Genomic DNA, 13,574 nt, shown 5'->3' on the forward strand with positions numbered 1-13,574 from the left:
CCTGTTTGCTGAGGAGATGCTGAAGGTGTTTGACCTGGATTCACCAACCGCAGAGGCGTCTCGTGAACTGTTCAGTATTCGACAAGGCAGACGTACAGTCGCAGACCATTCCATCAACTTCCGAACCCTGGCAAGACTAAGTTCTTGGAACACACCATCGTTGGTGGGCCAGCGTTCTTCCATAGCTTGGCCGACTATATCAAGGGACGAGTTGGTCTCCCATGAACTGCCTTCCACTCTTGATGAAGCCATCGCACTGACTGTCGGATCGACAGAAGGCTACAGACCCGCTGTCGCGGGAGGGGGGGCCAAGGTCCACCAACTACCGGCATTCGGAGAGATCCGACTGGGCTCCTGTCATCTACTGCCACTCACCCAAGTCAGCTTGACCAGTCTGAGCCCATGGAGATTGGGCGAGCCTCTCTGCCTCTATTGTGGAGGTGATGGACATCGTGTGGTAACCTGCCCTTTAAAAGCCGAAGCTCACCGGGCATAGGGGGAGTCCGGTTGAGCTCAATGACCATCCAGTCCTCCGACCGCAAACCCCTGCTGCAAGTTCACCTCCGCCTCTCTGACTCAACTCACACCCTGGCTGCTCTGGTGGATTCTGGCGCCGAAGCCAACATAATGGACATCAAGCTGGCACGCCAACTGGGACTGGAGAACCACCGTTTGACACCTCCTATTCCTGCCCGGGCACTGGATGGACACTTACTCGGATCGGTCACTCATGTCACGGCCCCGGTCTCGATGGGTCTGTCCGGAAACCATCAAGAAACTATCCAGTTTCACCTGCTCCCCTCTCCAGGCCAACCCCTCATCCTGGGTTACCCATGGCTCCGCCGGCACAACCCTCAGCTCGACTGGGTGACCGGGGTGATCAGGGAGTGGGGAGAGGACTGCCACCGAACCTGCCTACTTGCTGCCGCACTACCCCCTCGGCCAGTACCCACTAACTCCGCTCCTGACCTCTCCAATGTCCCAGAATGCTACCATGGTCTCAGAAGTGTTTAACAAAGCAAGAGCCACATCTCTGCCCCCTCACCGACCGTACGACTGTGCCATCGACCTCCTCCCTGGAACAGCCCCTCCAAAGGGCCGTCTTTATTCGTTGTCTGCTCCTGAAAGAAAGTCCATGGAGGACTACATCAATGACTCTCTGTCCGCAGGATTAATCCGTCCATCTTCATCTCCTGCTGGTGCTGGCTTCTTCTTTGTGGGGAAGAAGGACGGATCTCTTCGCCCCTGCATCGACTACAGGGGACTCAACGACATCACAGTGAAAAACCGTTACCCTCTGCCTCTGCTCACCTCTGAGTTGCTCCAGGGAGCCACTGTTTTTACCAAGTTGGATCTCAGAAACGCTTACCACCTAGTGCGGATCCGGGAGGGAGATGAATGGAAAACCGCATTCAATACACCAACAGGCCACTACGAGTATCTGGTTATGCCTTTTGGCCTCACCAATGCTCCTGTGTTCCAGGCTCTAGTGAATGATGTGCTGCGGGACATGTTAAACAAGTTTGTCTTCGTTTACCTGGATGACATCTTGATCTACTCCAGAAACCTGTCTGAACACACCCGCCATGTCCAGCAAGTCCTTCATCGTCTCCTGGAGAATTCCCTCTACGCCAAGGCAGAGAAATGTGAGTTTCACGTCAAGACAGTGGCCTTCCTGGGGTACATAGTGGCAGAGGGAAGTATCCAAATGGATCCTGCCAAAATATCAGCAGTCACTTCATGGCCAGTTCCGGAGAACAGAAAGAAGCTGCAACAGTTTCTGGGGTTTGCTAACTTCTATAGAAAGTTTATCCGGAACTACAGTACCATTGCTGCCCCTCTCACTGCTCTAACCAGCACCAAGCAACCCTTCACCTGGACCCCAGCAGCCGACAAAGCCTTCAGTACCCTCAAGGTAAGGTTCACCTCCGCTCCCATCCTCCAGATGCCTGATGTGGACCGGCAATTCATTGTGGAGGTGGACGCCTCGGATGTGGGAGTTGGTGCTGTGATTTCTCAGTGGGCTGCGGAGGATAGGAAGCTCCATCCCTGTGCCTTTTTCTCACGTCGGTTGTCCCCCTCTGAGTGCAATTACGACATAGGGAACCGAGAGCTGCTGGCTGTGAAGCTTGCCTTGGAGGAGTGGCGTCACTGGCTGGAGGGGTCCACCATTCCATTTCTCGTTTGGACCGATCATAAGAACTTGGAGTACATCCCAAGCGGCCAAAGCGGTTGAACTCCCAGGCAGTCCCGCTGGGCCCTGTTCTTCACCAGGTTTAATTTCACTCTGTCATACCGGCCTGGATCACGCAACACCAAGCCAGACGCCCTCTCCCGTCAATTCCAGAAGGATGACACCCCCTCCAAGGATCCTGTGTCGATTCTGCCAAGTCCCTGCATCGTAGCAGCTCTGACCTGGGCTGTTGAGGAACAGGTGCTGGAAGCTCTCCGTAACCAGCCAGGTCCCAGCTTGCCCAGCTGACTGCCTTTTTGTCCCCAAAACCTGAGGTCCCAGGTCATTCAGTGGGGACATGACTCCCCGCCCTAGCTTGTCACCCTGGCTCCACCGCGCACTTACAACCTGCTCGCCCAGAGGTTCTGGTGGCCCTCTCTGAGAAGGGATGTACAGGAATTCGTCCAAGCCTGCCCCATCTGCAACCAACACAAGTCGTCCTGCCAGCCCCCAGCCGGATTGCTGCAGCCCCTGCCTGTGCCCAGACGTCCCTGGTCTCACATCGCCCTTGACTTTGTCACGGGGCTGCCCCCTTCAAGTGGCATGACCGTCATTCTCACCATAGTTGACCGATTCAGCAAGATGGCACACTTCGTTCTCCTCCCCAAGCTCCCAACCGCCAAGGAGACCGCCCAGGTGGTTCTGGAACACGTCTTCCGGATCCATTCTCCTCCTCCTCCACGGCTCGTCGATGGTGGTCTGGTTTACACCGTCCGCCGCCTGCTTCGGTCCAGACGGAGGGGTAGGGGTCTCCAGTACCTCATTGACTGGGAGGGCTATGGACCTGAGGAAAGGACCTGGGTGCCGGCTAGTCGGATTGTGGATCGGACTCTCATCACCGCCTTCCACCAACGGCATCCTGATCAACCTGCAATCCGTAGGGGCCGCCCCAGAGGGGTCCCTAACCGTCCTGCCCGCCCAGCTTCCCGTCCTGTGCCGGACCCTGAACCTGTACTCTGTAGGGGCCGCCCCAGAGGGGTCCCTGACCGTCCTGCCCGCTCTGCTTCCTGTCCTGTGCCTGACCCTGTCTCGGGACCTGTCCCATCTCCCGACCACGACCCTCCGGCTTCCTCCGAGGGATGAGGGCGTTCACTTCGGACCGCTCGGGAGGAGTTCTAGCCCTCCCTCCGGCTCCCCTCCTCCCGCCCGGCGTGGTGTTGCTCTTTGGGACTTCTGGGGCCGTCCCTTGGGGGGTTCTGTCATGAGCCCTCTCACTCCACTGGGTTACCACCTTAATTGGTTTCCACTATCTTCCACTCTGCTCACCACTCTCTCTACTCAGCCTAACTAGCTCCACCTGTCCCTGCTCTGCTCTGCTCTAATACTCTGCCAGCTGCGCTGCATTACCCACTAACCTCTCCCAGTATTTAAAGCCCTGTCTTTCAGCTCTCCTTTGTCAGATCGCCTGCAAAGCTCACACCCGAACCTGTTTGCTTTCCGCTTCTGGCTCACTCTTGTTTTGTGACCCCGGACCTGCCTGAATCTTGGATACTCTTCTGCCCCAGAAAACCAGACCTGCTTTCTGCCGTAACGACTCCTGACTACTCTTCGATCCCGGTAACTCTGACCAGCCTTCTGCCTTGCTACTACGAATTTGGATCTCCCTTGAACTGTACTTCTGCCTTGTTTCATCCGCCCTGTTGTGTCTGTGTTCCCCAGGACTTCCGGACCACCCACCACCGGCGTCACAGGACTCATCGCTGCCACTGGGGGGGACACAGACACGGCACATTGGACGGAACCCCTGTATCCCTGTTATTCCCAGTAACCCCTGGAGCCTTCACTCACTCCCTACTTCCCTTTTCCCTTAAGTTTAATAAACTTTCTGGTGTGACGCAATTGTGGTCCTCTGGTCGTCTGTCTGAACCGTGACAGTTGGCCCCACAGGGATAAGAGCCACATCCTGTATACCACTGTACAAAACATTTATTTTGGCATGTAAAATACAATTATCAGTAAAATAACTTTGATTTCATGCCCATTTCTACATGGTCTTACCAGCAATTGTGGCTCTCTTGGGAAGAATGGTGATGGCTCCCACTGCAGCCTCCTCCAGCAAGTGAATTGGACTGTTTTTGGCACCCCAGCTGTCTGAGCCAATCCACAGAAAGTGTCCAACTTTATCAGCTTTTTTGCTGGCATTGAGCATTCCCCTGGAAAGAAATCGAGTCAACCAGTAATCATCGTCATAATTTCCCAATTTGTAACCACAATTTATGCATTGGGCCTCATTCACTAATATCATCTTCAGAATTGTCTTAAATGTGTTCTGAAGAAGGTTCTATACAAAACGCAGATTCACAAAGGTGTTAAACATCAGAATTGTTTGCAGCTTTGTTCTTATGATGCTGTATCCCATTTCTTCTTAAATTGACAGGGCGTGCAGGGTCAGATTAACCATTAGGTCTACTGGTCAGTTGCCCGAGGGCACAGGACCTGTAAGCGGCCCTGGGCACAGTCAAAATATTAAGTTTGATCATATTACAAAGGCAGTCCTCACTTCCCTAATCATATGCAGATTTGTGCAACCTGTTGGATCAAAATATTGTGTTTAAATCACGTCAAAAACAGTGTCTGTAGCTGCCTGCAGAAATGCCGCCTGCCGCACACTGACAACAAGCGACTCGACTATGTCTAGCAGCATGCCAGGGGTGTGTTTCCCGTACAACTACGGAGGTTATCTTTTTACTAACATGGAACGTTTAACTAACCAACATCTTAGTTATGACTGTTTCCCAAAACCATCGTTCCCTTGAGGTCCTAAGGCGAGACACGGCAGGTGAAAACATTATTTTTTTCATACACTGGCCATTTTCAAGATTTTGGTCTGGTCCGATTTACACATTTAGGTGTTTACTTCATTACATTTTGTCTACTCACGCCTGTATCCTAAATTCACCAAAAGTTATGCTCGATACTGAAACGATACTACGGCGAAATCCTAAGATATCTGGAAAAGAAATACCTCCTCCAAGTGTATTGAGTCATTTGTGTTGAATTCGGTGCACTTTTGTATTGTGCAGGTCAATTCTGGGTTTTAAACTTCCTACATAATTATTACAGTGCATGAAAATGCACTGTACTGTTCTTCCTAGGCAACTTCAACAACTTCTTATTATTATTCCGCTTACCACTTTTTCCGTACGCAATTTCTCTTGAACAGTTTAACTTAGAAACTTCATTCAAACTTTGTAACGTAGGTATTCAAACAGACCAAGCTGCTATGTCTTTTTAACTTTGAAACTTTGCTAAAACTGATTAGCTAAGTTAGCTAAGTAACATGGTTAGCATATATCGCATGCTAACATGTTAGCATGCTAGTTAGCAGTTTTAACAAAACTGCTAAAAATGATTAGCTAAGTTAGCTAAGTAACATGGTTAGCATAGTTAGCATGCTAGTTAGCATTTTTAGCAAAACTGCTAAAAATGATTAGCTAAGTAACATGGTTAGCATAGTTAGCATGTTAATTAGCTTGGTTAGCATAACTGCTAAAAATGATCAGCTAGGTTAGCTAAGTAACATGGTTAACATAGTTAGCATGTTAGCATGCTAGTTAGCATTTTTAGCAAACCTACTAAAAATGATTAGCTAAGTTAGCTAAGTAACATGGTTAGCATACTTAACATGTTAGCATGCTAGTTAGCATACCTACTAAAAATGATTAGCTAGGTTAGCTAAGTCACATGGTTAACATAGTTAGCATGTTAGCATTGTTAACATGCTAGTTAGCATAACTACTAAAAATGAAAACATTAGCTAAGTTAAGTAACTTGGTTAACATTAATAAGCTGGGCCCCTGGGAGTACGATCACAAATATGTGATTAAAACGTTTTCGAAAAAGGTGCTATAACATGACGCAACAATTACCCTCAGGGACTTTTCTGCCATTAAACAATTTTACGAACACTGAAACTATAGAACGTTCGCGTAGAATTCTAGAAGGAGCCAGGAAAATAATTCACTCTCTGGGGAACGGCATTGTCTTAAAGAATTCACTCATGCACTGTATTTCCTTCAGGAAATGCTTTTCTAGTTATTTTTATAGTCAGTAAAATAGTAGGCCTACTTTGTGTGATTAAGTCCTTTATTTTTTGTTATAGTTCATTTACATTGTGTTGTGTTTTGCCAATAAAGTAGCTTTAAATAGCCCAACTAGGCTAGATCAAGGTCAGTGTTGAAATTACTGCATGCAAATCACTGAATTCTATGCAGAGGGGCCTAATCTTTAGGCCATCTGATGTACAGTATAGGCTTCCCTAGGCCTTCCCGTGTTCATGGGATTTCTTTGACAGTTGCAAAGGGAAAAATGTGAGGATAGTCTTCTTTGCGCCCAGTGTACAAGTACGACGTTCAAACCACTCAGGTCTTCGTCAGATAGGCCTACACCATTACCTGTTGCAATATGTCTGTGTGCATTCCTACATTAGCCTACGTCTATTTCTTTGATAACGTGATTTGCTAAAACGTAACAATAAGCCGCTATTATTATTAGGACTCAACACGCTTTGGTGGTATTATATGCTGTGGGCTTTAATTAGCGCATTTTGGGGAGCCTATCCTACATCTGGGCAATACTTATTGAACAAATTGCAGTCTACATGCCATGACAAATATTACCAGTAGTACTGACCGAACATGAAATAGATTGTTTTACAAGTTATGGTAATGTTATTCTGGCGTGAACATTGGCGCTTTCATCCGTTAGCACCCTATGATTACAGCTCGTTATGTCTCGTCAAAATGATTACAGCTCGTTATGTCTCGTCAAAATTCATTGATGAAAGAAGGTTCGCTTTATCCCAGAGAACCTTACTCGTTTCACTTAGGCTAGACTAAAACAGAAGAGAAGAACTTGGCACTAACCATGTAGTCGTGTTTTCTATAGCATATTCGTTTACCTGCCGTTCTTTGAACAAAAATGTTGGGATATGTCTGCGAAGTGTTTAGCGTTCCATGCGTAGCCTACTGCTTTTAAACGACTTTGAAACATATTTCACAAACGGGCCTCTGTGTACCTGATGGCTTTCCTTCACTATTCGCGATGTATCCGAAATAGTTGCAGATTTCACTTCACCTTTTGTTTTATCCACAAGGCCGAGGACGGTCGGCAAAGAACTACTGTATGTTGACGTTGGCTGCGCACTCACTCACTCAGAGCTGCCTGCTTGACACGCCCACTTGCATAGATGCATGCAAGGAGCAATGAGAGCAGCAGTTCACGCAGACACAGAACGTTAATTTTAATAAAGTATCGATTCTAAAAACGTCGGAAATCGTATCGTTTTTTGCGTGAAGGCATCGTGATACCTTTTTAGTATCGATACACCGTGCAACACTACCGTGATCTGAAACATATCATGTCCAGTACCGTTGTAAATCTCTGTCTTTCCTGCATGACGCTATGCAATCCAAATATGGACACTTCCGTTGTATCAGACAAAGAATTTATTACATGATGAAGAAACTTTGAATATAGCTAATACTTACTGAAATGTCATAACATACATACTCTTGTGCAGTTCATAGACAGTGTGGTTATTAGTCAGGAAATTATGGTACACTTCAGTCAGTGTTTACTTTAGTATTATTTCATTCATTAATCAGTATATACTTACCGGATATCCTCATCTGAAGCAAATATAATAACTGCTCGGGCATTATTAGTGCTGTAGAGTTGGTCAACAATCTTGTCAAAATCAGCCTGCTTACGATCATGAGGAATTTTTAAGGACTGGGCAATGCAGATTCCACCTGGGGAAAAAAAAGACATAAACCATTTTTTAAGCAAACCCTCTCTCTGAAAAAATGAATGCAGGAATACATTAGGGATTTTTTTATTATTGTCTTATTATCAGTCTCTATTTCTATTTCCTCACAAACCTTGTATTATAGTGTGTGATTATTTGATACTAGATATATTTAAAAATATATTGTTGTCAAAGCTATTGTAGAAGTTATATGTGACTTGAGACTTGTACATGGGCTTCTTCACTGCTGCACATATTGAGTCATATAGACAGCATGCATCAAATTCAATTTCAAGGTCTCACAAGGCATAAGGAGCTTGCAAGTTTGAGTTATTTCACAAGAGAACAGCTGTCTCCAATAAATTGTATCCTATTTCCGTAAAAGCTACCGCTGAAGCGTCCGCCCTCATGTGAAGACCTACTATAGGGTAAAGACCCAAGAGTCTGCTTGTGTGAGTCCACCAAGCAAGGCCACTCAGCCACTCTACCATGGGTCCAACTCAGTGTTTCCCATACATTGACTAATCTGTGGCGGGGCGCCACGAAATAAAAATCGGCCGCCACAGATTAATATTCTATGTTTAACCCTCTATATATTTCGATGGGGCGCCGACGCCGTTCTGTATTCTCCTGTAACGGCCGCTGCCGTCACAATTTAAAGAGACATCTGCTACAGTATAACCTTCATACATGACATATACAAGCCGCTAGTGGATAAATAAACACCAGACTTTTATTTTGACACACTTAAATGGCTAGGTCGCTATTGACATTTTCTCGGTATTTTGAGTTTAGCCTGTTGACTGGACCGGGCTGAGGACTTACGGTGCCTCTGAGTTATGGCTTCTAACAAGCGTCCGGCCTTTTTCTCATTAGATGAGATGGTATTGATGTGCATCCACCATGTTTTGATGTAAGTGACGATCATATTGATGTAAGAAAATTACAAAATAAAAAAAACATGAAAGTGTAATAAATTTAACGCTAGCATCCTCCCCGCTTGTCATGACTGACTTAGCTGCCTCTCTGGCATAAAAAAAATTGTATGGCTGTCACTGTGAAAGTCAGTTTGAGTTTAGCTAGCACCAGCAAAATATAGGCATAATTCAATGATGGGTCATGGCCTAATTAACAATAAAGTTTTATGATAAACCCATGCCAGGTTTATTTGCAGTTATATCTTAACACATAACATTAACATTACCCCTTTCTGGCATGTACAGTAAAGCTAACATTATTGTTATCCCACTTACAGATAGTTATTGCAAACTACTACTTATGTATGTCTCTCTAAATGAGTTTTGTTGACTAATAACCAAAGCCGGAACCACCGCTGTGTTTTCTGCTTATGGATGTCAGGGAAAATGTATTTGTATACAAAGTAGGCCAATGTCTCGTCATCTTGTGATTAAAAAAAGCCTGCTAATTTGCTACCTTTCACTGATGTAACGCTAATCGTTAGTCTGAGACTCAGTAATGTTAGCAGCCAGATAGGTTGAAGGTTAGTGAACGAAAAGTAACAGGTTCATTATCATCAACTGATCAAGTTTAGATAAATTATATAACATGATGTGCATAAAAAAAAAAACGTGAATCCATGTCAGGATTAACAGTCCCTGTTGTTGGTGACATGCTTATCAAATGAGTTACCATTTCACACGCTATGCTTCATGGCCCACGTTAGTTCATATATCCCCATCATTTTTTTTAGCTGTAAGGCTCACCGTCCAGCTAAATCCCAAATAAGTGCAAGATATGCCAGTCTATTTCAATGAAATCAGTACTATATAGTATCTTGTTTCCAGCTTCTATTAATACAGAAATATGTGAACCATATTTATAACTTTTTGTTAGTGAAAACTTTGAGACTGTAAAGTGAGTAGGCCTATGGCTGTCTATGGGAAACATGAATTTATAATTTTTAATGGATCATATATCATTTGAAAGAGCAATTTCTAATCTTTAAACTGAAAGAAACTTACAATTGACACTTTCATTAGATTTTAGTTATTCTTGGTTATTTGAAATGTTTTCAAATTGCCTTTTCTCTTAGAATTCCCAGGAATCTGGGGCATTGTTGTAGAATTCCACTGGGGTATAGAGGGTTAATTTAATTTAAATTAAATATAAGGACAAATCCTTGCATTGCCATTGAGCTGCGCTTTTTACGCGACGCAGCCTTTCCCTTGCCCCCGCCCGGCTCTCTCTCAGAGCCTGCTGCCCCCCTCTGCATATGCATTTAACAAAATATTCACGATTGTTGAAGGATTGTTGTTGCCACATAGAAGCATTGCATAGAAGACGTCTGGCTAAATTGCTATTAAATCCGCTTAGCATTGTGACCATGCTGCGCAAATTTGTTCAAAACTGCTGCATTGAAGTGAACACTGCTAAGGTCTTATCACAACATAGTAGGCTACATTGAAGAGACTAAACTAAGTTAAGTTATGAAATCAAACAGTATCTCAAAGCTTACGTTAGAATACTGTTTGGATGTCGTATTTAGCATGCTTAGCCTACTTACAGTTGCTTGTCAATTTCGTTGAAGGGCTCATTTTATTGACTCTGACACTGAATGTTTGCAAAATCCCGATGTAAATGGAAAAGTGTTTTCCAAAATTCAAAAGTGCTTGTCCCAAGGAGAAGTACGAACCTTTATTTTAACTATGTAAAAAACGTTATGAATTCCATTCACACATCAGCAGCCTTTCAACTGTGTTAAAATTGCAAGGGTTCCCTCAAACGTCTTAAAGTGACAGGCACTCAATTAGACCTATACACTACCAAGACGATCTTGGTAGTGTAGTGTAGTCCAAGTCAGCCCAAGTAGTGTAGTCCAAGTCAGCTACCGCCACAAATTGAATCCAATTCTGTGGAAAACACTGCAACTCTACAATCGCCTTATTCAGACCGCTAACGTGGCTACTGCATGTCAGCTGCGTAACCTGTCTGTTTTCATTTCCATGTTCCATAACCATGTTAACAGGTTAGAGCGTGCACACTGTATGACACGCACGTCTCAGGCATGGCTTGAGCTGCGCTGAAAACGTGTGCATGCTAGAAATAAGACCAGCCATAGATATTAGAAACATATATACCGCATTGTCCATCAAGTTATATTAGGTGACACCTGTCTCATTTCTAGTCAAAGATACCTGTTTCTCCATTGGCCTCCTCCATTGCCCCCACCAAGATGGTGGTGCTATTGATGTTTGTTCTGGAGCCCAACGCAGTATCTAGGTTGTCTGCACATCACTATCTCAGCAAAGGGGTCCCCCAAGGCTCAGTGCTGGGGCCCCTTCTCTTTGTTATCTACACCACTTATCTGGGTCCGATTATCCATTCGCATGGCTTCTCATACCACTGCTATGCAGATGACACATATCTCTATCTGGCATTTCCACCTGATAACCCCTTGGTCTCTGCATTGATCTCTGATCGCTTCTCAGACATATCTACAAGGATGAAGGCACACCGCCTCCAGCTAAACCTCTCAAAAACGGAACTGCTGGTCCACCCAGCCAAACCTACTATAAACCATCACATCAGACTCCCTGTCTGTTGCACCTACCAGAGTTGCAAGAAATTTGAGTAATGCTCGATAACCAACTAACCTTCTCCGATCATGCCTCGGTCGCCCAGTCGTGCCGTTTCGCACTTTACAACATATGAAAAATCTGACCTTACCTGACTTAATATGATACCCAACTCCTGGTACAGGCCATAGTTATTTCACAATTTAATTACTGTAACGCCACAACAGATCTCCCAGCTTGCACAGTTAAACCCCTTCAGGTGATCTAGAACGCAGTGGCACACCTGGTCTTCAACCAACACAAAAGGGCACGTTACCCCATTATTCACCGAGCTACACTGGCTACCTAGAGCCGCCCGCATCAAATTCAAATCACTAACGCTTGCCTACAAAGTATTCTCCGGTTCTTCATCCACTTACTTGAATTCCCTTATACAGACATATATAACCTATACAATTGTTGCACTCCTCAGATAAATGACGTCTGGCTCTGCCACCTGTACACTCAGGACAATCCAAACTTTTCTCATCTGTTATTCCCCGTTGGTGGAACGCACCACCAGTTTCTACCAGAGCAGGGGCATCCCTCTCTACTTTCAAAAAACTCCTGAAGACCCAGCTCTTCAGAGAGTAGCTCCTCTTGTAGCACTACCTGCAACTAGACTTGCTAATTCTAGCACATATCCCAACTGACTACAACTGCCACTGACAGTATGGAAGTAGCACTTACTGCTGCACTAACTTGTCCTTATAGCACTCTACCTTGATTGTTTCCCGTGTTGGAAGTCGCTTTGGTAAAAAAGCGTCAGCCAAATGTAATGTAATGTAATGTTTACTGTTAATTTTTCTATGATCCGATATATAGTGAATATATTTATATTTATAAGAAATGTATTGCATCGTTCATGGTATGGTTGCTTTTCATATAATGTAATATAACTACAAAACTGCTTATCTAATACAATCAAGCCAAGTGTTAGTAATCTTATATCAAGATAAAAAAAATCTAGTTGGTATTGTTTTCAGTATAGACTTACCTAGCACTTCCTCATTTGACTTAATTTAAGAAAAGTATGACTTATTTTAAAGGACAAGTTCGCTATTTTACACTTAAAGCCCTGTTTTCATTATGATTAAATAGAACGTTTAAGATTGAAATTTGGACACATGCTGCTGTCCTAAGAATTTTCGGTTTCTGTGGTAGCACCCCCCCCCACACACACACACACAAAGCTGCATAGGTGCACTGGAACAATCTTTCTAAAACGCATTAAACTTTCGTTTACAAAGACATGAAACTCACCGAGTGGTCAGGGGTGTTCACTGATATGCTCACACAAAAATCGCTGCAAAAGATGCTTTCCAACAGGTGTTTTACCATTCGTTGTAAAACTGTGGAGCTATTTTTCCAAACGCCTCACACCCGTACATTCTTCCGTTGAGAGCTTGAATAATAGACACTCCAGCCCAGTTGGTGGCGATAATGCACCTTACACTGTACACTTGTCAATTACAAGCAAACCACTGGCATTTCATTGAATACACAGAAGTAGCAGAAGATCGCTGTCTTGAAGTATTTTTCAACAGACAGCTAAAAATGGGGCGATTTTGTGCAGTTCCGAATTACGGGAAAATTCGTGGCAAAAAAGTGGTCACAGACTTCCTTTCAACGATCCAAAAAGGCTAAAGTTGTGGCTGGAGTTGCTGGGGTTGGATGTGAGCACACCTGTTGAGGATCTGCAGAAAGCTGATCACCGTGTCTCTGCGGTCTGCATTTTACTGAACTTAGCTGGAGGTCGAAAGAAATCGCCCAAAAAGCTCTTTCGCCTGAGAAATACAGCGGTTCCCACATTACCTCCTGGGGCGACAGAGTTGGAAGAACTTGGGGTAAGGTTGACATTTTGTAACGTAACGTTTGTAACAGGCGGAAAATGAACTTATTTGTTATGTCCATAACCTGTCATTTTCACATCATAAGCCTTGGGCCCGTACACACCAGATCTGATACGAAATAACAGTGCGAAAAATTTGTGTGCGAAATTTTCCAAGTCCTATGC

General features: G+C 44.7%; 1 protein-coding gene across 2 annotated transcripts in view; it reads right to left on the bottom strand.

Moving 5' to 3' along the window:
* LOC125302642 (metabotropic glutamate receptor 7) overlaps nt 1-13,574 on the bottom strand; it is a 288,880-nt gene that overhangs the window by 129,110 nt on the left and 146,196 nt on the right. For both annotated transcript variants that reach the window (XM_048255942.1, XM_048255943.1), the window contains exons 3-4: nt 7,851-7,986; nt 4,232-4,386 (exon numbers count right to left, since the gene is read on the bottom strand). In XM_048255942.1, the coding sequence (XP_048111899.1) occupies nt 4,232-4,386; nt 7,851-7,986 (291 nt within the window). The remainder of the gene's footprint in view (nt 1-4,231; nt 4,387-7,850; nt 7,987-13,574) is intronic.

This window comes from Alosa alosa, chromosome 10 (genome assembly GCF_017589495.1).
Source record: "Alosa alosa isolate M-15738 ecotype Scorff River chromosome 10, AALO_Geno_1.1, whole genome shotgun sequence".
NCBI classification, from domain to species: domain Eukaryota; kingdom Metazoa; phylum Chordata; class Actinopteri; order Clupeiformes; family Clupeidae; genus Alosa; species Alosa alosa.